The 27,533-nt window shown below is 40.7% G+C and overlaps 2 protein-coding genes across 2 annotated transcripts in view; both read right to left on the bottom strand.

Moving 5' to 3' along the window:
* Nucleotides 1-5,752: 5,752 nt before the first annotated feature.
* LOC115134913 (homeobox protein vent1-like) lies at nt 5,753-6,922 on the bottom strand. The gene is made up of 3 exons (XM_029669049.2): nt 6,558-6,922; nt 6,219-6,451; nt 5,753-6,006 (listed from the first exon to the last, which is right to left on the bottom strand). The coding sequence occupies exons 1-3, from the start codon at nt 6,859-6,861 to the stop codon at nt 5,779-5,781; spliced, it is 765 nt and encodes a 254-aa protein (XP_029524909.2). The 5' UTR covers nt 6,862-6,922; the 3' UTR covers nt 5,753-5,778.
* A 941-nt stretch (nt 6,923-7,863) lies between these two features.
* LOC115134912 (kinase non-catalytic C-lobe domain-containing protein 1-like) overlaps nt 7,864-27,533 on the bottom strand; it is a 49,727-nt gene continuing 30,057 nt past the window's right edge. The window contains 13 exon segments of the mRNA XM_065023305.1: nt 7,864-10,747; nt 11,835-11,992; nt 14,700-14,759; nt 15,241-15,363; nt 15,617-15,770; nt 15,997-16,079; nt 16,350-16,565; nt 18,464-18,637; nt 19,002-19,149; nt 22,149-22,262; nt 22,914-23,113; nt 24,709-24,806; nt 24,902-24,995. Coding sequence (XP_064879377.1) covers nt 10,516-10,747; nt 11,835-11,992; nt 14,700-14,759; nt 15,241-15,363; nt 15,617-15,770; nt 15,997-16,079; nt 16,350-16,565; nt 18,464-18,637; nt 19,002-19,149; nt 22,149-22,262; nt 22,914-23,113; nt 24,709-24,806; nt 24,902-24,995 — 1,854 coding nt within the window. The 3' untranslated portion in view covers nt 7,864-10,515.

Genomic DNA, 27,533 nt, shown 5'->3' with positions numbered 1-27,533 from the left:
AGTATGTCACAATGGTGAATTATTAACATTAACCATAAAGTAAACTGCAGTTTATTTTTAAATACTGTAATAAACATTCATGTTGTGCCTCCTAGTGGGTATTACCAGAATAATGTTTTGTCAACCAATGACAGAAAATGTATATAAATGATATGTCTGTTGCTCAGTTTGTAGTATTTTTCATTTACTTCATCCTGTGATTTATTTAATTACAACAAACTGTGTTCTTGACACAATTTTAGTAAACAATCAATCAGATATTGTGCCTGATACAACTCATACAGTAAATGGATGAGTAGCACTTACAAAATAAGTGAAATAAAATGTTTTTCTTCCAGGTCTCCTCAACACCCGGAAACAATCTGGTTCAACCTAAAGACAATCCCTTCTTACCCAATACCCACCCTCAGATCAAACAAACTCAGATGGACTGATTCAGATTTAGCTGGCTTTAGATATTAACAATAGCGTATTCACTCAGAAATGGACTGTTTGGAATGATGAATTTAAGAGGTATCTATTGTTGTACTAAAAATACAGTGATTTAAACAAATCTAAAAAATATTTTTTTAAATAGGCCTACACTATCCTTTCCATTTAGCTTAGACAATACCATAATATTTCATGTTTGAGAATGAATGTCAATCAAAGTAACTTCCAGTAGCCAAACAGTTACTCCTGAGTTCCTTTAGGTCCCCAACACCACACTCATATGCAGATCACCATTTTGGTCATGCAAAAACATTGCCTCTCAGTCTACAGACAAGTGGGAAAAGCAATAACATATTTAACCATTGGTTGTTATCTGTGCCTTACCAAACTTAATGCAAGAAGCAAAACAAATCATGAGGATTTTTTTTGAAGAGCCCAATACCAGTCCTGTATTCAATAGACCAATACCAACAGCAATAGGTGTCAGTATCCCTTAGATTTAGCATAAACCATAGATTAGGCAAAAAATAAAATCATTTAAAAAATATATAATTTAGGCCTATTGTTTGGAAACGTGAAACTCTAAATGTCTTTGTTTAATAGAGTGCACAGTCAGTGACTCAATACCAGAGCTGTGATTTTGCTGGACTGGCTACATTTTTTGACATTTACATTTGAGTCATTTAGCAGATGCTCTTATCCAGAGCGATTTACAGTAGTGAGAACATACATTTCCATACTGTATTGAGTGCATGTACATTTCATACTACTCCTCGATAATATCTGGGCATATTTGACCTCAGATGCACTGCAAGCCCTGAGTGTTGTGTCAGATGTTCTGTTTTCAGGAACCAACTTCACTCAGAACTGGTTGAGATAGAGTGAGCATATCATCCCGATTAGAGGGGACATAAATAGACTAGTTTCCACATAAATATCCCATTGGTAAATGGGATGGACCCTTGAATGACTCCAGAATTGTTTATGACGGAAATTCGGAATTACTCAATCAGCCACCTATTTAGATGGTATCAACTAATGACTTTAACTTGAGGTATTATACACCTCTAGCAGACTTTAGGGCGCCGTTCCCTCGCGCCTCTCGAGTAAGTGCGAATCCTTCGATTGAGAGACAATAGAGCTCAATGATCTTGTAGATACCTCTTCTTTGATGTCTCTTTCAACCTCTTTGAAGATGCAAATCTCCTGCTAGCGGAGTGCAGGCAAGGCTCGGAGCCACACCATTACCACCGGACGCCATCGGAAATATTTGTCTACAGCAGCCGGCATACAGACAGACAGACGTATCTAACTGCATACAGACGTATATATCTGTATGCCATTACATGTTGCTGCAGACAGATTGCAGTGGCCTATACTGCCTACTGATTTATATATATATATATTAACCTTTATTTAACTAGGCAAGTCAGTTAAAAACAAAATCTTATTTTGAATGATGGCCTAGGAACAGTGGGTTAACTGCCTGTTCAGGGGCAGAACGACAGATTTGTACCTTGTCAGCTCGGGGGTTTGAACTTGCGGTTACTAGTCCAACGCTCTAACCACTAGGCTACCCTGCCGCCCTAACCCTAATACCCTAGATACAATCAATTGTGATCATGATGTAGTCTGCATGTTCACAATGTAAAGGGTTGGGTTGAAGAAACGCACCACTGACACCTACGGAATATTTGCTAAACCTATAGAAGGAATGGGCGATAACAAAATAAGCACCAACGAGGAATCAACGACAAGTTATTGCCATACGTTTTCTGGAATTATACCGCTTGTTGCGTGACCTTATGACAGGTGTTTAAACACCAAGCAATTGTGTTCTTTCATACACAAGCCATGCTAACGTCCGGTGTCAATAACTCGTCTCATAGCTATATAACCACTTATGATGTCATGGTTTTTATGTTTAGTTGACCTAGAATATGTATTGATTTATTCAACTAGGTAATTCAATTTAAGAACAAACAAACTTTATTTTAAATGACGCCTATGAACAGTGGGTTAACTGCCTTTTTTCAGGGGCAGAACAGACCGATTGTCAGCTACCCAGTGTTTGGACGATTAGTGAACGCAATTGTGAATGAAATGTGCCCCTGATTGTGGGGGAACTGTCTGGTTAAAAGACAATTATTCCAAGGACTAAACCGAAACTATTATGGAATAGTACATGCATAATGGCAAAAACAAGCACAAGGTAAAAAGCAAGAAGCCGGTGACAATTACACATTTTATTTGTGAAAAACGTAATATTCAAATGTTTACTTACTTGTTTATTTATTTATATATTTATTTATATATACATCAAACGTAGTACTTTGCAAGTAATTAAAATGTCTACAATAGCCTCAAACCAGACAACGATGGAGACAGATCTAGATTCTAGATACAAATTCCCCAATTGGAATCAACCAGTTGCGAGTCAAATAATTAAACAGAAGTTCACTATTAAAACAGAAGTTATACTTTAAGAATCAGTCTTTAAGATTGCTGTCCAGTCAGTAGTAACAGGGCGCCAACATCATGGGGTGAATTGGTTTTCCATGAATCATCTGTTGGAAAGGGATGTGATGTGGGCAGAGCGCTTGTGTTCTCTGGGCAAAGTTGTGGAGCTGTCCACCAGGCGCTTGGTGCTGAAATGACGGAACGGCGTAGACCAGTGGAGGCAGCAGAGATGCTGGAGGAGAAAATAATTCTGGTCGCAGGTCTTGGACCTCGCGTTTCAGCTTCATCCTTCTGTTTTGAAACCATGTTTTCACCTGAAAGGAAATAATATGATATATTAATGAATGCTAATGTTGTAATGGTGTTTCTTGATCAAACCATTAAATCCAAGTCGAGAAGACATGTCGTAGCTTAGGCTATGGCTTGTGTCCTTACCTGAGTTTCAGAGAGCTTCATTTTCTCAGCAATCTTTCTCCTCTGAGTTGTGCCGAGGTATTTGTGTTTGTTGAATGTTCGTTCTAGTCTGCAAATCTGATCAGAGGTGAACTTGGTTCTCATCCTGCGGTGTAGTGCATACTCGCCGTCGCTGTCGTCCCCCACCTCGCTCTCAGAGCCGGACGTGTAGCCACAGCTACCTGGAAAGGTAAAGAAACAAAATAGTCAGTCATTCATCCAGAAATCACAAGTAGGCGTATATGTAACACACTCCAACATCAAATGCTCAAATCGATTGTTTTGAGGGGGGAAATTATACACGAACTGTTTGGAGATGATGGAGTGTAGTCGTCTTTAGCAGCAAGCTTGTTCATGTCGACATGAAGGATCACTTCAGTAGGTCCTTTTGGCTCAACTGCAACTTGATTATCGATGTCCACTTGGTCCGTTGAAGTGTTGTAAAAACTTTGAGATAGCCATTCGACTGAGAAGTTCGCCATGGTGTGCCCTCTTGTTGGTGCGATCTGGTGGTCTATTGTATGTAAGGCCTCGAACCTCGGGTCCTCGCTCTATATAGGAGACACCCCACTGTATTTGCATATGCAAAGGTCTCTCAACCGAACGATTACAAACCGTGATGGTCTGTGTAATGGATATTAATAGATGTTGCAATCGTTGATGTGTCCCAGCGCCACCATGTCTGAGTAGGCTATGAAACTCGGTCTAGTCAGGTATAGCCTCCTAGTTGCCCATCTCAGACTGAAATTATTTAGGTATGTCAATTACTAAAGAGTATGACTTTATGATAGGCCATTATGAGATTAAAGTACACGGGGTTAAACACAATTGTAGGCCACTGCTTTGATTATATTACATTATTTCATTTGGAAAAGTAAATACTTTTTTATGTCAATAGCATCGACATGATTTATGCAAATATTGCAATGCAATGCAAATATTACCCCAAAATGTATGATGGCATACGGCCTTTTTCTATACGTAAAATTCTCTATTGCGCTGATATTCTATGAGGCCAGGCTACTGTAACTATCATTTGTGAGACCATTGTTCCAGACGTAGACAGAAGCGCCCAGCTGTCTGCTCACCAACATGAAGCTGATTGCTGATGAGGACCAATTGTATGTCTGACACACTGGGTGTGAATGCTGTCAAGCATGCCTAAACGGAAAATGAGAGAACCACATTTGATCTCTGTTTACTTGTGAATTTGAAAGGGCATTTGCTTTAGGCCCCTGGCGAATCGTGCATCTCAAGCAACCATGTTCCATAGCAGGTCTCAATGCAGTTCCTATATTTCATTCAGCACATCATGGTTGGAGCTAGAAACACAAGCATTTCGCTTCACCAGTGATAACATCTGCAAATCTATGTACACGACCAATAAACTTTGATTTGATTTAATTGCATAATATAGCCTACAGTAGTTACCCTCTATGTCGTATCTGTCAGTGTCTGTCTGTATGGGTGGTTTTTGTGATCTAGTCTACCACCTTTAAATTATCACGCTTCAATTGATTGTTTACGGCCAACTGGACAATGACTAGTTTTCACATGTATTTATATAGACAAAGTTATCTATTTCCTACTTCAAGACATAGGGTCTCAGCAATCGTATCACATAATCCCATTGTTACCCCAGGCACAACATCAAACCTGAGATCGCTATATGCAAAGGAAAATATATAATTCGTTTTGTAGGCCTAAGATTTGTTACCTGGTAGTCATGGGCCAACATCAGGGAGAGTAGCCTTGGCAGTTTTGTTCAACAGCGTCTACGCTAATCCCATAAAGGCCTATAATGAAGTCGTACTTTTAAAATTATTTAAATGCGTAAATAATTGAATTTTTAGATGGGCAAGTAGGAGGCTATACCCGACAAGACGGAGTTCATGGGGATCCTTAATGAATACAAAACATACAAATATCACTGTTGGTCAATGTAAGTAAACATTTCACGGTAAGGTTTTGTATTCCGCCGTATGTGACAAACAAGTTTGCTTTTTACCAGATTGACAACTCAGGCCCAAGAGACAAACAACTGATCCCCAACCACACTGCGTTTCATGACCCTGGAGCATCTATTCTTGAACGATAGATCAATGTGATCTATTCATGGTACCCCTAATCGTGTAATCAAAATAATGCGATCATCCTCCATTTAACATAATTGATTTAATCTGTCCATATGGCCCTTGACAGCAACTATTGTCGCTGTCAAACGTGAAAATGTTGACGTTGACATTGCATACGAAAGTAGAAAAGTAAGGCTGTGATATAAGATAGACTTTATTGAATGATAAATATAATTTTAACATCTGTACATCTTTAAAGAAATATAAAACATGTTCACGTCCAAGACAAAACAACAACTAGATTTCACACACAATTTAGTGTTAGAGTGGAAAGTTCAGTCTGTAGCTTTTAATGTCCTTAGTATAAATATGCGTAAGGGTGTTGATAAGAAACCATCTGTTCCATGGGGATCTGTTGCACCATGGGCTGGTATATCACGTGGTTTGCAGCGGGGGAGAGTTGCTGTTCACGGAAGCCGTGGTACTGAAATGGTCGAATGGGCTGGAACATCATCTGAGACTGAACTGGATACTCTTGGAGCTCCCTTTTCAGTTTCATCCTCCTGTTCTGAAACCAAGTTCTCACCTGAAACATAACATGAAAATGGATTAGAACCAAATGAACACTAATGTAATCGAATGAAATATAAATACACATTGTATAGGCCTAATGACAATAATGTGCATACCCACTGAGCACAAACGGGTTGAGTCAACGTTGTTTGAACCAACGTGGAATAGACGTTTTAATTGACATCTGTGTCCAGTGGGTAGTTTACATTTAGTTTATGTTCTTACCTGAGTTTCAGAGAGGTTCAACTTCAGTGCCGTTTTGACTCTTTCTCCAGCATCTGGATATTTGTGTTTGTTGAAAATCTTCTCCAGCTTTTCTATCTGCTCCGGTGTGAACCTAGTACGCACACGTCGTTGGCCACCGTCTCTCTCCCCCTCGCTCGCCTCCTCCACAGAGGGACATTCCGAGGAGACCGCCTCACTGTCATAACCCGAGGTGTACCCGCTGGTTTCTGAAACTGTTGATACCATTGTCAGTGAATACACTTCAACACCCATCATTAATCATGTAAAATATATGTTTTATTATTGTTATTATTGTATCGTATAGTAAATTGTACTTACGACTTGGGGAAGAACACGTTATCGGATGCAGAGGTGAGCTCAACCTGGATTCTAGATTTTGAGGTTCTTCAGTGGAATCCGTGAGTTCAATCCTCGTGGTCTTTGGTTTTGGTTGGAGGTAGACCTTGTTATAAAATGTTGGCGGTTGAGGCTGTACCATACAAGGAACATGGGGTCTGCAGTAGGTTGGTATAGTGTCCACAGGTCCTTCTTTCGGGTTGGTGTTGTGATTGCTCTGTGCGAGCCAGTCGACAGAGAAGACCTTGACCATGTTTGCCTCTAGGAGCTCTGTGTTGGTCAGCATACTATCTAAAGAGGGCCAGAGAATGTTGTGACAAGACCTGTTGAGGGCCCTCCCTATAAAGTCCCGACCCACTTAAAATTGTGCATATGCAAAGGCGTGTTAACGCCTGATCGATTCCCAGTGATTGGGGCCTAATTGCCTCGTTGTTGAAGCCTTTCACATCCTGATTGTGTGAAAGCCTGGCGCCACAAAGTCTGTGAGAACCAGTTGAGCTCGTGCATTTGTCTGCCTCAGCTGAAAGTATACCGAAACATCACATACAGAGGCGGAGTGTCCTCATCTGCATCATAGTTCAAAGGATGTTATATGTTGACACAATGTGTGTATTTAATATCAATAAAAATAAGAACTTGACGTTTAAGTTGTATTCCAGAGCGAATAGATCACACTGAAAACAGCAGACCAATTAAAAACACTATCTAATCAAGATAACAGGATTTGCCACAGGCAAAGTTAGTGAGGAGACAATTGTGTCTATGTCTGTACCTTGTGATCCCAGAGGTGACACCACAGTGCTGGGGCGATCTTTGTTCCTGGGGCCAGTAGTTTATCCTGATCTGGTAACCTAAACAGGTACAAGTCCAGACCTTCTACAGTATTAGGTGATTAACCAGTTGTAAAAAGGTTTTATGTGGGCTATGATGGGACCAGAGTTTTTCTAATCTGGTCACATGGTTTTTAAAAAAGTATTGGCAAAACTCCTGGCCTTGGGGTGGATAAAACCCCTGTCAAACTGCAGCAACCTTGTACTTGTTCATATTCATTATATTTAAAGCCAGACTAACAGGGGGGTGTCCTCTAGCCTACACAGAAACAGTGACAGCAACATGATTGGACAATATAACTGCTTTGTGCATGTTTGCATCATGTAGGCCTAATAACTCCCGGTCTATTGTGATTATTGATTCAACTTGGGCTGACTAGGCTACCTAGACCTTTTAAATCCAAAATGATTGACAGATCATTTTTGCACGAGTTCACAAATCGCGAGGCTAATCGGTCTAACGCTTTTGCAACAATATCTTTTATTAAACTAAACCGAAAGTGGTGGAGTTCTGCACCCCACCTGATTGAAACGTTTAAAGACGGTCGTGGGATCGTACACATACATTTCATGCAATCACTGTGGCCTCTATGATTTTATGGGAATGGAATGATATTTTATAATCCTTTATATTTGCCCACTCTGATATTAATTATTTAAATGATTTTACACAACAATGCAGTCTGATCATTTACATCATTCCTTTCTAAGCCCCTTCCACAACACTGAAATCAAATGTAAAGCAAAGGCAAGTAAAATACTACTCTAATGGTTTAGCATTAACACCTCTTCGATACCCCGGTGAGCACTGGCGCCACTGGCCCAACAGACAGCATTTGGCGCAGTCGGTTTAAACATTACAGATCAAAGGTATTACAGTAGCAACACAATTAGGTTTGATTGTAATGTAAATAATGGAGAGCAAGCTCTAAAGAAGTCTGAAAAACGCCTACAATGGCTACAGTACATGTGGTTTTGCATTGCTTACACATGCGTAAAATATCCCCAAAGAGGCCTGTCCAAAATTGCATTCCAGCCAGATGTTCGCCAGAAAGAATGTCAAAAACATCTAGAAATGGGAAGTTGAAGAAATTTGGTCAACCCAAATGATCCAACCAGGCCAATGTCGCCAGGTGTCCCTTCTCTCTGTATACGAAGCCCTTCACGGGTTTCAGTCTCTTCAGATGGAAGACCCCCAGCAGCTACGGGACAATACCCCTAAAATTATCGCTTAGCTATGACAATGCAGATCAGGATATATTGAATGTCTCCTTTATCGATGATCTGACTATTGCTTCTCAGCCTCCCAATTACGACCCTTTATCTCGAGTGCTTTGAAGAGGTGCCCTGATCCCGTCAGATAACAATGGAAGCTGTCCGGTCCTCACGGGACGCCGCAGGGGGAAGTCGCTTCCATACAGAGCATATTTCCTCGCCTCTGTGGCAACGTCCTTAGTAGTCGGAGACAAATTGGACGCACAACTATAACATCTCCACACACAATGAGCCTGCCACTGACGCATGCTCTCCGATCCTCAGCGATCAGGTCGTTTTTGTTTGTTTGTGTTGTTGCTATAAATCCATACAAAAACACAAGTAAGATTTATTAGTAATACATATTTTCATAGATTGAGTTTGCTTCTCATTTTAAGCATGGTGGGCTACATTCTCGTCCCCTGGTTGATGAATTATATAAAAATCCGGAACTTTTCTTTCAGTCAGAAAATATATGAACATATGTGGGAAAAGACCCCCAAAAAAGAGGCATTTGGCATAAACTAACATATTTAGCACATTTACATCAGACTCTGAAACATGAAAGATTACAAGCTCATTTACTTTGCGTACTTTGAAATAGTGCTAGGAGACATACAATAATTCTAACTACAACACTTAATTCTCATATTCAGTACATCACTTAAAACGAGAATTAACTTAACAAGATGTCTATGTGCTAAATATGGTAGTATGATTATGCCAATGTTTATGTTTTTGTTATGCCACATGCATGTATGTTGATATATTTCTTTTGACTGAAAGAAAGACAGAACATTTCATGATGTTTTAGCATTAATCAACCAGGGACAAGAAGGTAGCATACCATGCTCAAGATGTGTAGCAAACTCAATCGATTAAAACATTTATTGCAGTTGTTTCAATTAGTTTGCAAATCACATGTTTAGAAAATGATCTAATTTCATCTTTGCAAGTCTGACTATGCAACAATTTGTAGCCTATATACACCGTAGTTACATTGCAACATTAACGTTTGTTTAAAAAATTAAAAAACACTTAGTGTGTGGAACTATAGCAATTATTCAGGTATTTGAAATCATTTTGTCATAATAGCAAAATACATCATGATTTTGATATTTCTCTTGTATCTTGAAATGCTGTAATTATCATGTCAAATAGCCGTTGTCAATGTATTTAAAATGGTGCTCCGGAGGGATGAAAATGGTCATTAGCTATCTGTGGTTGTATCAAAATATCTCATTTAGCATAGTACACTTAGTGAATTAAAGTGATTTAAAGACATTACGTCAACTCATCATGAAACATTGTTGCACATTAGCATCATTATGTTGTCTCGGAGACGAGCAATCAAAATTCGTGTAAGAGAAACGCGAGCATCGATATGCCTCCACCAGAAGGATTTTTAAAAGTCCCATACTGTTTTCTACTCTCCTCATCCCAATATAAAAAATAAAATAAAAAAACAATTCAAAGTTTCACTTACATTTACATTTAAGTCATTTAGCAGACGCTCTTATCCAGAGCGACTTACAAATTGGACATTGGAGTCCGCTTAGGAGAGAATCAAGGAGTTGGATGTGTGCTGTGGGTTGTCAGGCTATGGGGTGCAATGTGGGAGGTTGAGCTGGATTCTTACAAAAAAAATATATTACCAATAAACAGAGAAAAATGAACAGTTTTTCCCAGACACCCACCCAGTCCCTGCTACTATAGGAACCCAGTGGGGTGTGGGGGGTTCGAAGTCTGTTGAGTAGTTGTCTGACCTGGGCTAGGAATAGGTCCTCTCTGTCCATATAATCATATTCATTATGACTTAATAGACCAAATTGATCCTAGATTAGCAAGGATGCGGGTCACTGGAAGGTGGCCTTCACCCTCTTCAGTGTGTCCTGGATCCTGCGGGTGTGTCGGTCAGTGGGGTTGTGGTGGAAGTTGGCCTCGTTGTCTGCAGCCAGCAGGGGAATGTCACAGCCACTGAGGTGGGCTATTCTTAGTCTGATGTAGGCCTGCAGCCCCAGGTCAGGAGTGAAGGAGTACACCGTCTCCTGGAATGCATGCACCTGACTCACCACCTTGGCTATGGTTCTGGAGAGTGAGTGAGAGAGAGTGAGTGAGTGAGAGAGTGAGAGAGAGAAGCAGATAAAGCCGCAAAGAGGGGTGACAAGAAAGTACAGAAAATTTGGACAAATGCCGCGGTAAAAGTTGGGGCCACCATGGAGATGGAGAACAAGACAGTAAAAAGGAGAAAAATGAGTTCGCTATTGTTCATCTGCGGCAGAAACACAAACATAGTTTCCCACCACTTTACTGAACACTTGCACCATATACAGTACAGTAAGTGACCTGATTTCCAGAGTAGTCGGGGAACCTAGGGTCTATCATAACCAGCTGTGATGCAGCCTCTCACCGTGACCCTTATGACCACAGCATCTGTCAACATCGATGCGTCTCGGAGCACCTGGTGTGCCACATCTCCTAATATCACACCCTATCCCCGATACACCATCTGGCTGTGTGCTAGCTTTAGTAGAGGAACCCAAATCGTACACGACTGCCACAGAATAAGCAGCTGTGTCATTATCGTCCGCCGCGACTTTCTGTGAACCCAGCATCTGGCCGCCATATTTGAGTGGGTAGAAGGACACAGGGAAACTTGTTTGATGGCAATTTGGCCCACTTCGTTACATCGAGGGAGAAAGTTAATCTCAAGTTTATGCCGTTTATCAATGAGTGTCAGGTTGATATCCCTGTCAGTGCAAAGGTGACCAAAATTAATCTCAAATGTAGATACATGCAAATAAATGCTATTGGCAAGTATGTTGAGTGTTTTGGACTTGTGTAGGCTACAAGATTTTCTAGACCCAGATTAAACATAGTCCTACGCATGTATTCACAAAGCATGTGAATCTAGGATCACATTTTCCCTGTCCATATAATCTTATTCATTATGATCTAAAAGGCTACACTGATCCTAAGTCACCACTCCTACTCTGAGACAGTTTGTGAATACAGGCCCAGGTGGCGGTTTCCCGGACCCTAAATAAGCCTAGTCCTTGATTTAAACCCGCTTTCAAATACTCCATTCAGATTCTCCTTAAAACATCCTTTTTAGTCCACGACTTAATCTGTGTCCAGGAAACCGGCCCTGAGAAATTGCATTACGTTCACTCACCTGAGTTTTGGCCACTTGTAGGCGCCACTGGTCAGAGTGAAGGCTCCTATCTCCAGCTGCTGGATGTGCATGGCCAGGATGTGGACAGCAGGGAGGGTGGGTCTCCTCCTCACATGCTCTCCTCCCATCAGACACAGGTTATCACTCTTCAGAAAGACCTGACAGAGAGGGAAGGGGAGGGGAGAGAGGGAAAGAGCATTCACAAACAGATGTCTTACTCTTCCATTGATTTATAACATTGATTTCATGAAAAAAATAAACTGTAAAGTTGAGCAAAATCCCTCCTCTTCCAAGGTCGGCACGTGTACTGAATGTTACTTGAGAATATTTTCCATCAAGTTTGGTTTTATATGCGCAGCGGTCTAAGGCACTGCATCTCAGTGCAAGAGGCGTCACTGCAGTCCCTGGTTTGAATCCAGGCAGAATCACATCCGGGCGTGATTGGGAGTCCTATAGGACAGCGCACAATTGGCCCAGCGTTGTCCGGGTTTGGCTGGGGTAGGCTGTCATTGTAAATAAGAATTTGTTCGTAACTGACTTGCCTAGTTAAATAAAGGTTATATAAATAAATACATAGCCAGTGGAAGAAAAAGTCCTAAAATGTTATACTTGAGTAAAAGTAAAGATAACTTAATAGAAAATGACTCAAGTAAAAGTCACCCAGTAAAATACTACTTGAGCAAAAGTCTAAAAGTAGTTGGTTTAAATATTCTTAAATGTCAAAAGTCAATGGAATTGCTCAAATATACTTAGTATCAAGTATCAAAAGTAAAGGTTTTAATGATTTCAACCCCTTATATTATGCAAACTAAACTCAGCAAAAAAATAAACTTCCTCTCACTGTCAACTGTGTTAATTTTCAGCAAACTTAACATGTGTAAATATTTGTATTAACATAAAAAAAATTCAACAACTGAGACATAAACTGAACAAGTTCCACAGACATGTGACTAACAGAAATGGAATAATGTGTCCCTGAATAAATAGGGGGTCAAAATCAAAAGTAACAGTCAGTATCTGGTGTGGCCACCAGCTGCATTAAGTACTGCAGTGCATCTCCTCCTCATGACTGCACCAGATTTGCCAGTTCTTCCTGTGAGATGTTACCCCACTCTTCCACCAAGGCACCTGCAAGTTCCCGGACATTTCTGGGGGAATGGCCCTAGCCCTCACCCTCCGATCCAACAGGTCCCAGACATGCTCAATGGGATTGAGATCCAGGCTCTTCGCTGGCCATGGCAGAACACTGACTTTCCTGCCTTGCAGGAAATCACACACAAAATGAGCAGTATGGCTGGTGGCATTGTCATACTGGAGGGTCATGTCAGGATGAGCCTGCAGGAAGGGACCTACATGAGGGAGTATGTCTTCCCTGTAACACACAGCATTGAGATTGCCTGCAATGACAACAAGCTCAGTCCGATCATGCTGTGACACAGCATCCCAGACCATGACGGACCCTCCACCTCCAAATCGATCCCGCTCCAGAGTACAGACCTCGGTGTAACAGTCATTCCTTCAACGACAAACGCAAATCCGCCCATCACCTCTGGTGAGACAAAACCGTGACTCGTCAGTGAAGAGCCCTTCTTGCCAGTTCTGTCTGGTCCAGCGATGGTGGGTTTGTGCCCATAGGCGACGCTGTTGCCGGTGATGTCTGGTGAGGACCTGCCTTACAACAGGCCTACAAGCCCCCAGTGCAGCCTCTCTCAGCCTATTGCGGACAGTCTGGGCACTGACGGAGGGATTGTGCATACCTGGTGTAGTTGTTGGGCAGTTGTTGTTGCTATTCTGTACCTGTCCTGCAGGTGTAATGTTCGGATGTGTAACGACACCTGCACAGGATCGGTATGTGGTCCGCCACTGTGAGGACGATCAGCTGCACATCCTGTCTCCCTGTAGCGCTTTCTTAGGCATCTCACAGTACGGACATTGCAATTTATTGCTCTGGCCACATCTGCAGTCCCCATGCCTCCTTGCAGCATGCCTAAGGCACGTTCACGCAGATGAGCAGGGACCCTGGGCATCTTTCTTTTGTTGTTTTTCAGAGTCAGTAGAAATGCCTTGTTAGTGTCCTACGTTTTCATAACTGTGACCTTAACTGCCTACCATCTGTAAGCTGTTAGTGTCCGTCCCACAGGTGCATGTTAATTGTTTATTGAACAAGCATGGAAAACAGTGTTTAAACCCTTTACAATGAAGATCTGTGAAGTAATTTGGATTTTTACTAATTATCTTTGAAAGACAGGGTCCATTTATTTTTTTGCTGAGTTTAGATGGCCCAATTGTAATTTACAGATAGCCAGGCGCAAACTCCAACACTCAGACATTAATTTACAAACAAAACACATGTGTTTAATGAGTCCGCCAGATCAGAGGCAGTAGGGATGACCAGGGATGTTCTCTTATAAGTGTGTGAATTGGACTATTTTCCAGTCAAAATTTAAAAAGTGCTTAAAATGTATGGAGTAAAAAGTACATTATTTTCGTTAGAAATGTAGTGAAGTAAAAGTTGTCAAAAACAGTAAAAATACCCCCCAAAATAACATAAATAAATACTTAAAGTATTTTTAATTAAGTACTTTACACCAGCCTTCAGTCATTCTCAAATGAGAATATGGTGTGATGTCTGGTAGCACAAGATTAGTTTCTATATAACAATCGTTTAAATAAACCAGTAAAAAAATAAATATAACAAAATGCTGGCCAGCTGTGAGCATGTCACAGAATTTCACACACAGATGTGCTGCTTGAAGGTGTTTTTCTTTCGGTTTATTTGCCTGAAGCACCACGTCTCTGGTACAGCAGAGGACACACACACACGCGCACACGCACGCACACACACGCACACGCGCGCGGCCTCACCTGCACGGCTCGCAGATCCTCAAGGACCTCACACACCTTGGTAGACAGATGTTTCCAAACCTATCGGCAAGAGAAGAGGTGTTTCATTTAGCAAGAACCAATAAATCTGTCTCACACTTACGGAAGCTTTACTCCCTTAAAAGTTCAGCATTGACTAGAACAGGTAGAATATTATTAGAACATGGAGAAACAACAAGAATACATCCATTTCAGTTGTTACACTTACACAATTAAAACGGGACGTTTCTGTTGCACTTCACGGGGTAAGCACACATTTTCGGTGCCGTTACTTCCTCCTACGTCTTGTTTCAACACAAATTCTGATGTTCTGGCTTCCATAACAGCAGGGTAAAATAGACATTTCCCTTCATTAAGGGCCTAAGAGGTACGTTACTTTACAAACGTTCCACCCTGTCTGTGTAGAATTAGTATTCTTTTTTTCCCCATGGGGTGATTCCGAAAATGGCTCTGGTCCGAAGTAGTGCAATACAATGTATGTAGGGAATAGAGTGCCGTTTCAAATGCAGGCACGCAGACTTACCGGTAATTGCATGACAATCACATTCTCCAGGGCTCCAAGGACCTGCATTGCTGTGGCAAAGTCTCTTGATTCATAGCAGTGTTTGGCAATTAGGAGAAACTTGGTGAGCAAAGCCGCTTGGATCTGCAGCAAGAAAAGAAGACGGGAGATCCGATGGTCATGCATTCACACACATCGTTATAGAAAACAAAGAACACATCATATAAGTGCATCTGATGGCTCTCACGTAATTAGATTCAATGGGCAACGGCTGACTGTGAATGCAAATAAATGACGTGTGTGTGTGTGTGTTCAATGAATTAATGATGCACGTCGATATAGAGATCACACCGTACTGTCCAACAGAGTTGTAGCCTCGTTTACTAGTAGATCTCACCTTTATCGAATCACAGATGACGATTTCTGCAGAGACCCAATTGGAGACGCTGTCAGCATATCTCAGTAGCTGTTGGAGGTGGCTGTCCTGTGGAGTCCCTTCATGAACAAATAGACTGCTGCCCTCTACTGGAGGAACAGAGTGTGACGCATGTCTGTGGCAGAAGACAGGCAGTCAGACGAGAGACTGGGCTGTTGATGGATGGTTTATTTTATGTCCCAAATTGTCAGGGATGCAATGGCTGACTGGAACGAATGGCTCATTATCTAGCAAGTGATAATGTGTTCAGATTATACATTCTGGTGTACTCATTTGGTACTTCAAACAAATTTGACTGAAAAGCCACTGAAATATTTGGAGCGCAGGGAATATTTACTCACTTGGTGACACAAACAGCTTTGTCCCTGACTCCTTGAGATTTAGAGTTGAGGAAATGAATTGGGTGACAGCCTTGAAACATTTCCTGCATTTGTAGAAAAAAAATTCAAACCAAAAGCTTATTTTACACATTTATCTGCTAAATGACTCAAATGTAAATGTAAATATATATTGCAGGTGTGTGAATCTGTTTTAAAAATTGTAAAGGAGTGATTTGTCTCCCCCTGGTGTTTATAAATGACAATGTTTGTGGGTGAGTGTGAATGCATGTGAGAGGTAGAAATTGCATGTCTGTGCATATGTTGCAGCAGGATGATTTGGTGGGCTGTGCATGTGTGCGTGCGTTCGTGTGTACCTGCTGCAGTAGAGTGAGTTGCCGTGCCGTGTGTTGGGCGCTGTGTTCACTCTGACTAAAGGGGTGTCTCTCCTCGCTTCTAAGGCAGGCACTGGAGATGTCATCCATAATCGAGGTGTAGTAGGGCCGGGGCAGGGCTGCTGCTATGGAGTAGGCCTTGTCTTTAGGCTGGGTCGACTGGGGCTCAACCACCCTGGATATCCTCCACTGGAAGCTCTACAGAGATACATCAACTTAGAAAGGTTCTGGCTATGAATACATACAGTGCCTTCAGAAATGATTCAGACCCCTCGACTTTCCCCCTTTGTTGTGTTACAGCCTCAATTTAAAATGGATTACATTTAGTGTCACTGGCCTACACACAATACCCCATAATGTCAAAGTGGAATTATGTTTTTAGACATTTTTACAAATTAATAAAAAATGAAAAGTTTAAATGTCTTGAGTCAGTAAGTATTCAACCGCTTTGTTATGGCAAGCCTAATTATGTTCAGGAGTAATTATGTTTAACAAGTCACATAAGTTGCATGTGCAGTAATAGTGTTGAACATGACTTTTGAATGACTACCTCATCTCTGTAGCCCACACATACAGATAATTGTAAGTTCCCTCAGTCGAGCAGTGAACTTCAAACACAGAGTCAACCAACGTTTCGCAAAGAAGGGCACCAATTGGGTAACAAAATCCAAAGCGACACTGAATAGCCCTTTGAGCATGGACAAGTTATTAATTACACTTTGGATGGTGTAACAATACACGACAGTCACTACAAAGATACAGGCATCCTTACTAAGTCAGTTGCCGGAGAGAAAGGAATCCGCTCAGGGATTTTACCATTAGGCAAATGGTGACTTTAAAACAGTTACAGAGTTTAATGGCTGTGATAGGAGAAAAATGATTGATCAAAAACATTATAGCTACTCCACAATACTAACCTAAATGACAGAGCGAAAAGGAAACCTGTACAAAATAAAAAAATATTCCAGAACATGCATTTTGCAATAAGGCACTAAAGTAAAACTTTTTTTTAAAATGGGGCAATGAAATGCACTTTATGTCCTGAATACAAAGTGTTATGTTTGGGGCAAATACAACAGCACATCACTGAGTACCACTCTTCATATTTTCAAGCATGGTGTTGGCTGCATCATGTTATGGGTATGCTTGTTATCGGCAGAGGGAAGAGGGAAGAGGGAGTTTTTTGCTGGATAAAATTAAATGGAATAGGGCTAAGCACAGGCAAAATCCAAGAGGAAATCCTGGTTCAGTCTGCTTTCCAACAGACACTGGGCGACAAATGTACCTTTCAGCAGGACAATAATCTAAAACACAAGGCCAAATATACATTGGAGTTGCTTACCAAGACGAAACTGAATGTTCCTGAGTGGCCTAGTTCCAGTTTAGACTTAAAATCGGCTTTAAAATCTAAGGCAAGACTTGAAAATGGCTGTCTAGCAATAATTAACAACAAATTACACAGAGCTTAAAGAATTTGATAAAGAACCATGTGCAAATATTGTACAATCTAGGTGTGTAAAGCTCTTACCAAGAAAGACTCACAGCTGTAATCGCTGCCAAAGATGATTCTAACATGTATTGAATACTTATGTAAATGTGAATACTTAAAATAGATATCTCGGTATCTCATTTTCAATACATTTGCAAACATGTTTTCATTTGGTCATTATGTGGGTATTTTGTCTCGATGGGTGAGAGAAAACAATATATTTAATCGATTTTGAATTCAAACTGTAACACAACAAAATGTGGAATGAGTTAAGGGGGTATGAATACTTTCTGAAGGTACTGTATATACCGTCGCTGCTATTGATTAGGGCACACACTGTGGTTCTTATTGGACAAGTCCAGGTAGTCCCTCCTTTATTCAGTCTCTTTTCTTCCGTTTAGTGCCAATGTTTGATGCTAATGCAACATAGTATTCACGTAATGAATACAACGCAGCTCTGATGGTCCCCATCAGTTGAAATACATAGTGTAAATTGATTATTTTTGAGTCAGACAAACTTTCAGTACTTTGAACCAACCATTTTCTTTTCTGGCAAGAAAAAACATCAACAACATAATAGTACACTCATAATAATCCTTTTATGGACCTTCCTTCCAGAGTACTCAATAGCTGATTTTTTGCATGAGGTATGGACAGACAGTGCATCATCATCATCCTCCTGCATGCTGATTGGGCTCCCACAGCCTTGGCTCCACCTCTTCCTGGGAGACCTCTGAAGAGTGGTCAAAAGTCTCTCTCCTCTACTGTCTAACGGAGACACCTAAATAAGAACCAGATCATTACAAAAACCCTCCTTCAGAGTATTGCATGGCTAAACACTGAAAAATAGACAAGAGCAACAACACTGCTACAGATTTCGCTAATTAGTTGACATTTACATAATTTAGCAGATGCTCTTATCCAGAGCAATTAGGATTAAGTGTCTTGCTCAAGGGCACAGACAGATTTTTCACCTAGTTGGCTCGGACAAGCAAACCAGCAACCTTTTGGTTACTGGCCCAACGCTCGTAACCGCTAGGCTTCCTGCCGGCCCAGTTGAGACATTCATCCGATGATTAATTTCTTGAGTGACCGGTTTTTAGCTTTTTTGTGATTAATTGATGATTGATCAGCTCTGTAATTACTTCAGTGGTGAGGAAGTTTTCCAGGGTCATCAGCAGGCTGGACTTGGGGCTGAAGTCCACCATTATGTAGTCAGTCAGCCAGGTTTGCAGCACGTCCAGACTCCGGTGGTACACCTTAGCACTGTCCCCTGACACATCTGGATCACCTCTGGTAGAAAAAGGAATGTGAAGATCACACAGAAGCACAGAAACAGAATATCTAGACCGGACATTCTAGTTACATAGATTATCTTCAACATATTTAAAAATATGAAAATGAGCTATATTCAAGCCTAAAGTATTAAGATCAGACATAGTGGGCGAGGGGGGTGTTAAAAAAGCTGTCATTATTACAAAAGAGTAACATTAATTCTGGCTAGCTACTTTTCAGAATTCCCCTGAAAATAGAGTTGATTTTCTGCCCGAGTCAGGCCTGACATTCTGAGAAGTGATTCAGGCCTGGGCTTAGATTTGTCGTGACAAGATTTCATGTTTTGAGACTAACTCTACTGTAGGGGGGGGAAAAACATGTCTGTACTCTATCTCCCTCTGTGTGCTAGACATGAGTCTGCAACTCCCTCCAGCTATCTATCCCAGCCCAGAACCAAACTTCCTCTAGAGCACCTGTCAAACTCATTCCATGGAGGACCGATTGTCTGAAGGCTTTTGCTCCTCCCTTGTACTAGATTGATGCATTGAGGTCACTAATTAGTAAGTAACTCTCCTCACCTGGTTGTCTAGATCTTAATTAAAAGGGAAAACCAAAAATCAGAAAAAAAGGAAAACCCAAAACAATCAGACACTAGGCACTCCATGGAATAAGTTAGACACCCCCGCTCTAGAACAACATTTCTCAATCCACATTTTTGTTCTCATCTACCCCAGAACAGACACCCATCCAGCTGGCGCTGCTGTTGTTCATTCTGGGCTTTACAACTGATGAAAAACAAAAGAAGAGGAAAACCCAGAACCAGAATTGGAGGCAGGTTTGCCTTGATTTTCAACATTCCTTGTGTGAACTTAGAATCCATTGAAACGAGTACTCAAGGGTCCACTCAAAATGGCTAAAATCCAGTCTCCGAGCATGTTTCTGAATGAGCATTTGTTATCGGCGGTTGCCATAGAGATTCTTGCAGTAGTAGAGAAAGTGGTAGCAGAGTACCAGGAGTAGATTTCCTGATCTAAAGAGGAGAATGACCAGCTGCGGAGACTGTTGCAGATCAGACCGGAGATAAAACGTTGTATAATAGACTCCCTCTGGTTCTCTCTTGCTGTCTCCAACAGGGTTACCCCTGAGCAGCAGCACTGTGAGCAGGACCCAGTCTCGCGCAGGAGGACACAGAGCCACACAGATTAAGGAGAAACAGCAGGAACTCAGGACCAGTCAGCAGGAAGAGCAGCGTCAAGGGATTTTTTTGTTTTGTTTACACCAAAGACTCAATTTCACTTCTGCCTGTGTGAAAAGGGAATGTGATCAGGAAGACCGAGAGTGACTAAGCCATTGGATCGCAAACCTTTTCGCACCGTGACCCACCCAATGGGTCTCCACATTCTCTGTGACCCTTCAGAAAATCAAAAACAATGCCTCCAGTCACAGCTCAGTCGTAAGTAGCGACCCAGTAGGACTTGACATCAACTACCATTAGACACACTAGACGATTCACTTAGAGAAAAAAAGGTAAGTGGGAAACTTAACAAAACAGATGACTCACAGGGGAGAAGACATTTAGCTGCGGTCACTGTGGCAAAAGCTTCACTCGCAAGGAGTCCCTAATGGGGCGGCAGATAGCCAGTAACCAAAAGGTTGTCTGGATCGAATCCCCGAGCTGACATGGTAAAATCTGTCATTCTGCCCCTGAACAAGGCAGTTAACCCACTGTTCCCCGGTAGGCTGTCATTGTAAATAAGAATTTGTTCTTAACTGACTTGTCTAGTTAAATAAAGGTTAAATAAAATACCTGAAAATGCATATAAAAAGTGTCACACAGGAGATAAATCATGTGACTGTGGGAAACGCTTCCATCGCAAGGGGACCCTGAACAGGCATATACTGTTTGCCCACAAAGAAAACAGGACAAAAAATGTATAGAAGAATTTAAATGAAGACAGAGCGATGATCTCAGGAGATGGGAGCAAAAAGGCAGAATATGGACAACACTGTTAGGAAAGCAAATGATTTCTGTGGGTTTCAGAAATTCATGTGTTATGAATTTCCTTTTGTAAAAAATCCTATACAAATACATTTTTATTTAATTTGAATGATGATGTAATCAGAGTATTGCAGGAAACAATGGAAAGGAATGGAAAAGCTGGCAAATTGAATGGCCCTATTCAATCAAACTGATAATATCAGTTATTGCAACAACTTCCATTCTGGATTCATACACTCAAGTAACACATTCATAAACATGCTGGAAGAATGTTGGATTTAACCCAATCGCAGATTACTGGTTTTGAATTATGTTATCAATGTTAAACCATTTTGTCAAATTTTCATGAAGTAAAATGAATAAGAAAAGTATGATAGAATGTAGCTCATTTTCAAAGGCAGCATTCATGCCAACATAATTATAGTTGTGCAAAAATGTGATCCTTGTTTTAAACAAGCCCATGTTAACAGTTTTCTTATTTGACCTCAATCTAAAGTTGTGGAAGCAGAGGTGGCACTACAGGTTCAAAAGCCTAGTGATTCTTGAGTGAACTGCCAATCATATTGCTCAAATACAAATAGCACGACTTTTCTGCGTGTAGTCTTCAATAGTTTACAATGGCAGGTTAATTTTGAACTAAGAAGCAGAAATGTGCTGAGAAGTTACTGGCCCGGTAGATGCAGCTGCTTCTAAAGTACTGGGGCAAATGCTGTTTCGCCACATTCCAGCAGCTATTTATGATAGACAGTTATAGTAGTATTGCCAATTTGGCTTTTTTTTAAATTTCACAAGTGACCAAACATTTTCTTATTATTTTCTTCAATTAGCATTTTACCATAGACAATTATTAGACCAGACATTAATTCCACAGAATCAAAACCAAAGAAACACAATGACTAGAACGGACATTTCAATTATATTTCTAAGCAAACACAGGGTGTCAGGCCACCATCCAAACAGCATGAAAATCTTTTTTGTCTTATGTCCGTTTCCATTTCGGCGATAGTAGCCTACATACCCTGCTGCTGCACTGGTGAATTTGCCCATCAGGAACTGAAGGAGTTCTTGAGGGGTACAGAAATAGCGGTAAGTGTACAGGAACTGTTGGATGTAACCCTCCAACGGAGCATTTCTGTCAGAGGAGGAGTAAGAAAAGAGTTCAGTTTGGTATCTGTTGAATGGAATATCTAAGCGATTGCACCACACAACAGGTCTAAACGAATTAGGACAAATCAGTGAAACACATTTGAACACAGATATAAATAAACAGACATGTCTTATTGTGCCCTATGTAGGTATAAATGAAATGTTACATTTTCTCAGCAATCAAAGGCATGACGATGGACAGTAAACTGTGATGCTCAGTTTAACACATTGGCCACTAGAGGGCCACCATTTAAAACAGGGCTGCCCACTTCCAGCAGCCTCAAAGCCAACTGACCCTGCAAGCTTACATAAAACGATATCCGTGCAACATTTTATGTAAGCTTGCAGGATAAGGCGGCTTTGCGAGGCTACAATTCCGGTCCTGGAGGGCCAAAACCTCTGATTTTCACCCTTTTAAATCAGGGACTGATTCAGACTTGGGACACCATGTAAGTGCAATTAACTACAAGGTAGAAACAAAAAACAGAAGTGTTTCGGCCCTCCAGAACGGGAATAGGGAAGCTCTGATTTAAACCATACTTGCTAATACACTGTTAATCACAATCATGGGTTTAATAGTTCATGTATTATTTTAACCTAAACCTTTTACTGTAACCTGTTATATAGTTAGTGTTACCTGGCATAGAGGTAGGACATGAAATCCAGGGGTGTGGCGGCCTGCAGGCTGCTCTTCCCTGTCCCTGCCCCAGACAAAGACACCAATCCCAACACGGCAGGCTCCTCTGAGGGCTGGAGATCCAGAGGGCTCCCTGGATCAGAGGCTGCCAGGGAGGGAAGGAGGGACACATCCACACCCCATTGATCCACACTCAGAACCTGACCAAAACAACCAGGCAGAGATATGAACCACAACCCATCAGAACCAGTAACCAATCAATGATTTGAACCAACAACCAATCAGAACCAACAAACAATCCGCGATATGGAGTGTACAGTGCAATTCGGAAAGTATTCAGACCCCTTGACTTTATCCACATTTGGTTACGTTAGTCTTATTCTAAAATGTATTAAATCGTTTTTTCCTTATCAAGTTACACACACTATCCCTTAATGACAAAGCAAAAACAGTTTAGAATTTTTTGCAAATTTCTTACAATTAAAAACTAAAATATCACATATTTACTTAAGTATTCAGACCCTTTACTCAGTACTTTGTTGAAGCACCTTTGGCCTCGAGTCTTCTTGGGTATGACACTACAAGCTTGGCACACCTGTATTATGGGAGTTTCTCCCATTTTTCTCAGCAGATCCTCTCAAGATCTGTCAGGTTGGATGGGAAGCGTCGCTGCACAGCTATTTTCAGGTCTCTCCAAAAGATGTTTGATCGGATTTAAGTCCATGCAATGGCTGGGCCACTCAAGGACATTCAGAGACGTGTCAGGAAGCCACTCATGCGTTGTCATGGCTGTGCGCTTAGGGTTGTTTTCCTGTGGGAAGGTGAACCTTGGCCCCTGTCTGAGGTACAGAGCACTCTGGAGCAGATTTTAATCAAGATTCTCTCTGTACTTTGCTCCATTCATCTTTCTCTCAATCCTGACTAGTCTCCCAGTCCCTGCCGCTGAAAAACATCCCCACAGCATGATGCTGCCACCACCATGCTTCACCGTAGGGATGGTGCCAGATTTCCTCCAGACCTGACACTTGACAGTCAGACCAAATACTTCAATGTTGGTTTCATCAGACCAAAGAATCCTGTTTCTCATGGTCTGAGAGTCTTCAGGTACCTTTTGGCAAACTCCAAGCGGGCTGTCATTTGCCTTTTACTGAGGAGTGGCTTCTGTCTGGTCACTACCATAAAGGCCTGATTTGTGGACTGCTGCAGAGATGGTTGTCCTTCTCCACAGGGGAACTCTGTCTTCGTCACCTCCCTGACCAAGGCCCTTCTCCCCCAATTGCTCAGTTTGGCTGTGCCTCGACACAATCCTCTCTGCGCTCTATGGACATTTCCTTCAACCTCATGGCTTGGTTTTTGCTCTGACATGCACTGTCAACTGTGGGACCTTAATATAGACAGGTGTGTGCCTTTCCAAATCATGTCCAATAAATTGAATTGACCACAGGTGGACTCCAATCAAGTTGTAGAAACATCTCAAGGATGATCAATGGAAACAGGATGCACCTGAGCTCAATTTCGAGTCTCATAGCAAAGGGTCTGAATATTTATGTAAATAAGGTATCCATTTTTATTTGCAATAAATTTGCAAACATTTCTAAAAACCTGTTTTCACTTTGTCATTATACAGTATTGTGTGTAGATTGAAGACTAACATGATTTATTTAATCAATTTTAGATGAATTCTGTAACGTAACAAAATGTGGAAAAATTAAAGGGGTCTGAATGATTTCCGAAGGCACTTTATGCCTGCTTTGTGTTAGTATTTGGGGATTATTTCTGTTCAACCTGTCCGCACCTCCAGATATTTCTTTATAGAGTCTAGAAACTCCACTTTGGACCTCAACTCCTCAAGCTGGACTTTGACTTTGGACACCATCAATCTAGCATCCGAACCTTCAGCAGAAAAACACATTGAAAGGGTGTGTTTATTTCTCAATGTATAAGCCCTATAGTATAAATTGTAAAAGGTATGAGGGATTGATTGGTACGTTTGTTTTTTCTCTCTTGATGGAGCAGCTTTTGGTAGAAATGTCTGGTCTTTTTCAGACTCTTCGTCTCGATCATAAGCTGCTGTTGAAGCTCCTACAAGTAGAACATTTAATACTAATACATAAAACAAAGTAGACACCAAGCCATTCAGATCGTACACTTTAGAACTGTCAAGAGTTCTTTGGCTATCCCTGGAGGAACCCTTATTGTTTGTTCACAGGTAGAACCTTTTCCCCAAAGGTTCGGTTTTTCTTTGGGTGAAAATGTTGTCGTAGCAGGGATAGCCGAAGAACCCATTATTAACCATTTCCCCAAAGGTGTACATACAGTACACAAAGAGCCTTTTAAGCCCCGTTTCCACTGACACTTAAAATGAAGGCCAAATTAGAGCTGGCTCGAATGGAATTCTCAAAATCAAGCTGGGTCGAGGGAACCCCAGCTCAATTCGAATTCAGGCTGGTGACGCCGTTACTATGCAACCACCGGCTGATCACTACTTTTTTATTTTTTATTATTCATAATACAAAAATCAACTTACATTGCTACATCAAACATGTCTAGCAAACCAAACACAGGTATTAACAATGCTCAAACATACAGAAATAGAAATAAAATACAAAAAAGAAACAATTTAAGTGCAATTATATTCACTCTGAAAATATCTTATTATAATGATTCATGAAGATGTTATTCTTTTTGTTATTCACTAGGGTTAGTGTTTTAATAAGATAATTAAATTCAATCAGAAAAATGGGTAATTTTGGAATTTTTGTTTGTGTATAAAGTATTTGGCAACAAGAATAAAATAAAAAAACAATCATTTCAGTGGTTTTGTTATCATTACAATTGTAACATATTATATATTTTATGTTAAAATTATAGGCAGTGTTCATAATGGTAAATAAGTACTTTGCAAGGTTTTCCCAAAATTCGGATACAAATTTACATTCAAAGAACAAGTGAGACAGATTCTCACCTTCTTTTTCACAGAAAACACAGATATCATCAATAGCCACAAATTTGGACATCATAGAATTACATGGATATATCTTATGCAAAATGTTGAAGTGCACTTCCTTAACTTTGTTTGGTATACAGTATTTGTAAGGCCTTAACCATGCATTTTTCCAGACAATGTCAGGAATAGGCATGTTCCAGAAAAACTTTCCTCTCGGTGTAAGTTGGTTTTGTGAATGAAGAATTTGTCTTATATATTTATTACAACAAGATTTCTCAAGTAAGCCCACGCCTTCCAATCTGAGTTCTGGATAAACTTTGTGATCATTCCCAAAATTAAGATGACTTTTCATAAGTGTAGTTAGACCACTGGGAACGGCTTTGATCACTGAAATAAACTCTGTGAAAGGTATTGGAAACTCTTTCAATGTTATAAATTGTTCATATGTGAGAATATTACCCTTGTTGTCGAAAATATCAAGGACAAAGTCAATATTCCTCTCATGCCAGCTGGGGTAGAACAATGACTTATTCCTTACAGTTATGTCTGAATTATTCCACAAAAGAGCTTTATGAGGGGAGAAATTGTGCAGGAAACATATTTTCCATGCCAGTAAAGCTTGTTGGTGAAACCTAGCCAATTTAGCAGGTAATCTTTCAGGAATATAATTACATTTCAGTAAAAATTGAAGACCTCCCAATTTATTAAACACATTATTTGGAATGAAATACCATATTGAATCAGTATGAGCAAACATTTTTTCAACCAGTTTATCTTGAAAGTGTTATTTATGTCAACAAAGTCCAACACTTCTAGACCGCCTTCAGCTCTATGGTTAGAAAGGACATATTTTTTTAGTTTGTGAGACTTATTTTTCCAGATGAAGTCAAGAAAGGTCTTATTGATCTCTTTACAAGTAGCTGGATTTACACACAACGATAATGAGGTGTACACAAAACGAGACAGTCCCTCTGCCTTGAACAGAAGTACTCTCCCAAGTATAGAAAGATCTCTTTGTAGCCAATTATTAAATATAGTTTTAGTTCTCTTAATTTTAGGGGAGAAATTCAAATGTTGTCTGACTAAGTGGTTTTTTGACAAATATTTAACACAGTCCGGCTGATCACTACTGGGTGCTGACGACTTTTAGCTTGCTCGTCTGGGCTTGTGTTGCTGGTAGCTAGCACATGGACAATCAGTACTGTAGTAGTCAGACATTACACGAATTACCACCATAGCTGGACCCTTCAATACATTTTTGCAATAACACAAACTTTTATGAGAACAGTCAGCCCTCGAATACTAGCTACCTAACGTTAGCTAGCAAATCAGATTTGAAACAAGCTAGTTAGCTAGCTAATGTGGGCTAGCAGGGGTTTTAGTAGGCCAGGTCGTATTGAAAGCTAGCTAGCTATATTATATCAAACCTGTCTGGTTTGCTTGGTTAGCTAATAGCCAAAGCAGTGGCAAGGTAGGAATTAAGCTAGCTAGCTAGCCTGTTACGCTAGTGACAATACTGTTTAGCTAGCTAATGTTAGCATGCTAAATACATGGCTCTGAGTCTCACTGGCATGAGTATGGGTTAGTTACAGCATGGCTAGAGGGAATTAAAAGCTAGCTAGCAACATTTGCGAAACCAGCTGCAGTCACATATTGGTTACCTAGCAACATGA

Source organism: Oncorhynchus nerka, linkage group LG10 (assembly GCF_034236695.1).
Source record: "Oncorhynchus nerka isolate Pitt River linkage group LG10, Oner_Uvic_2.0, whole genome shotgun sequence".
Taxonomy (NCBI): domain Eukaryota; kingdom Metazoa; phylum Chordata; class Actinopteri; order Salmoniformes; family Salmonidae; genus Oncorhynchus; species Oncorhynchus nerka.
This window is presented reverse-complemented; position numbering and strand designations above follow the sequence as displayed.

What these genes read in the sequence shown, in the direction of transcription:
- LOC115134913 (XM_029669049.2), bottom strand. Translation starts at nt 6,861, where the DNA reads ATGCTGACCAACACAGAGCTCCTAGAGGCAAACATGGTCAAGGTCTTC. An exon ending in AACGTGTTCTTCCCCAAGTC is followed by an intron (nt 6,452 to 6,557) that starts GTAAGTACAATT and finishes TGGTATCAACAG; the next exon opens with TTTCAGAAACCAGCGGGTAC. An exon ending in TGAACCTCTCTGAAACTCAG is followed by an intron (nt 6,007 to 6,218) that starts GTAAGAACATAA and finishes GTTATGTTTCAG; the next exon opens with GTGAGAACTTGGTTTCAGAA.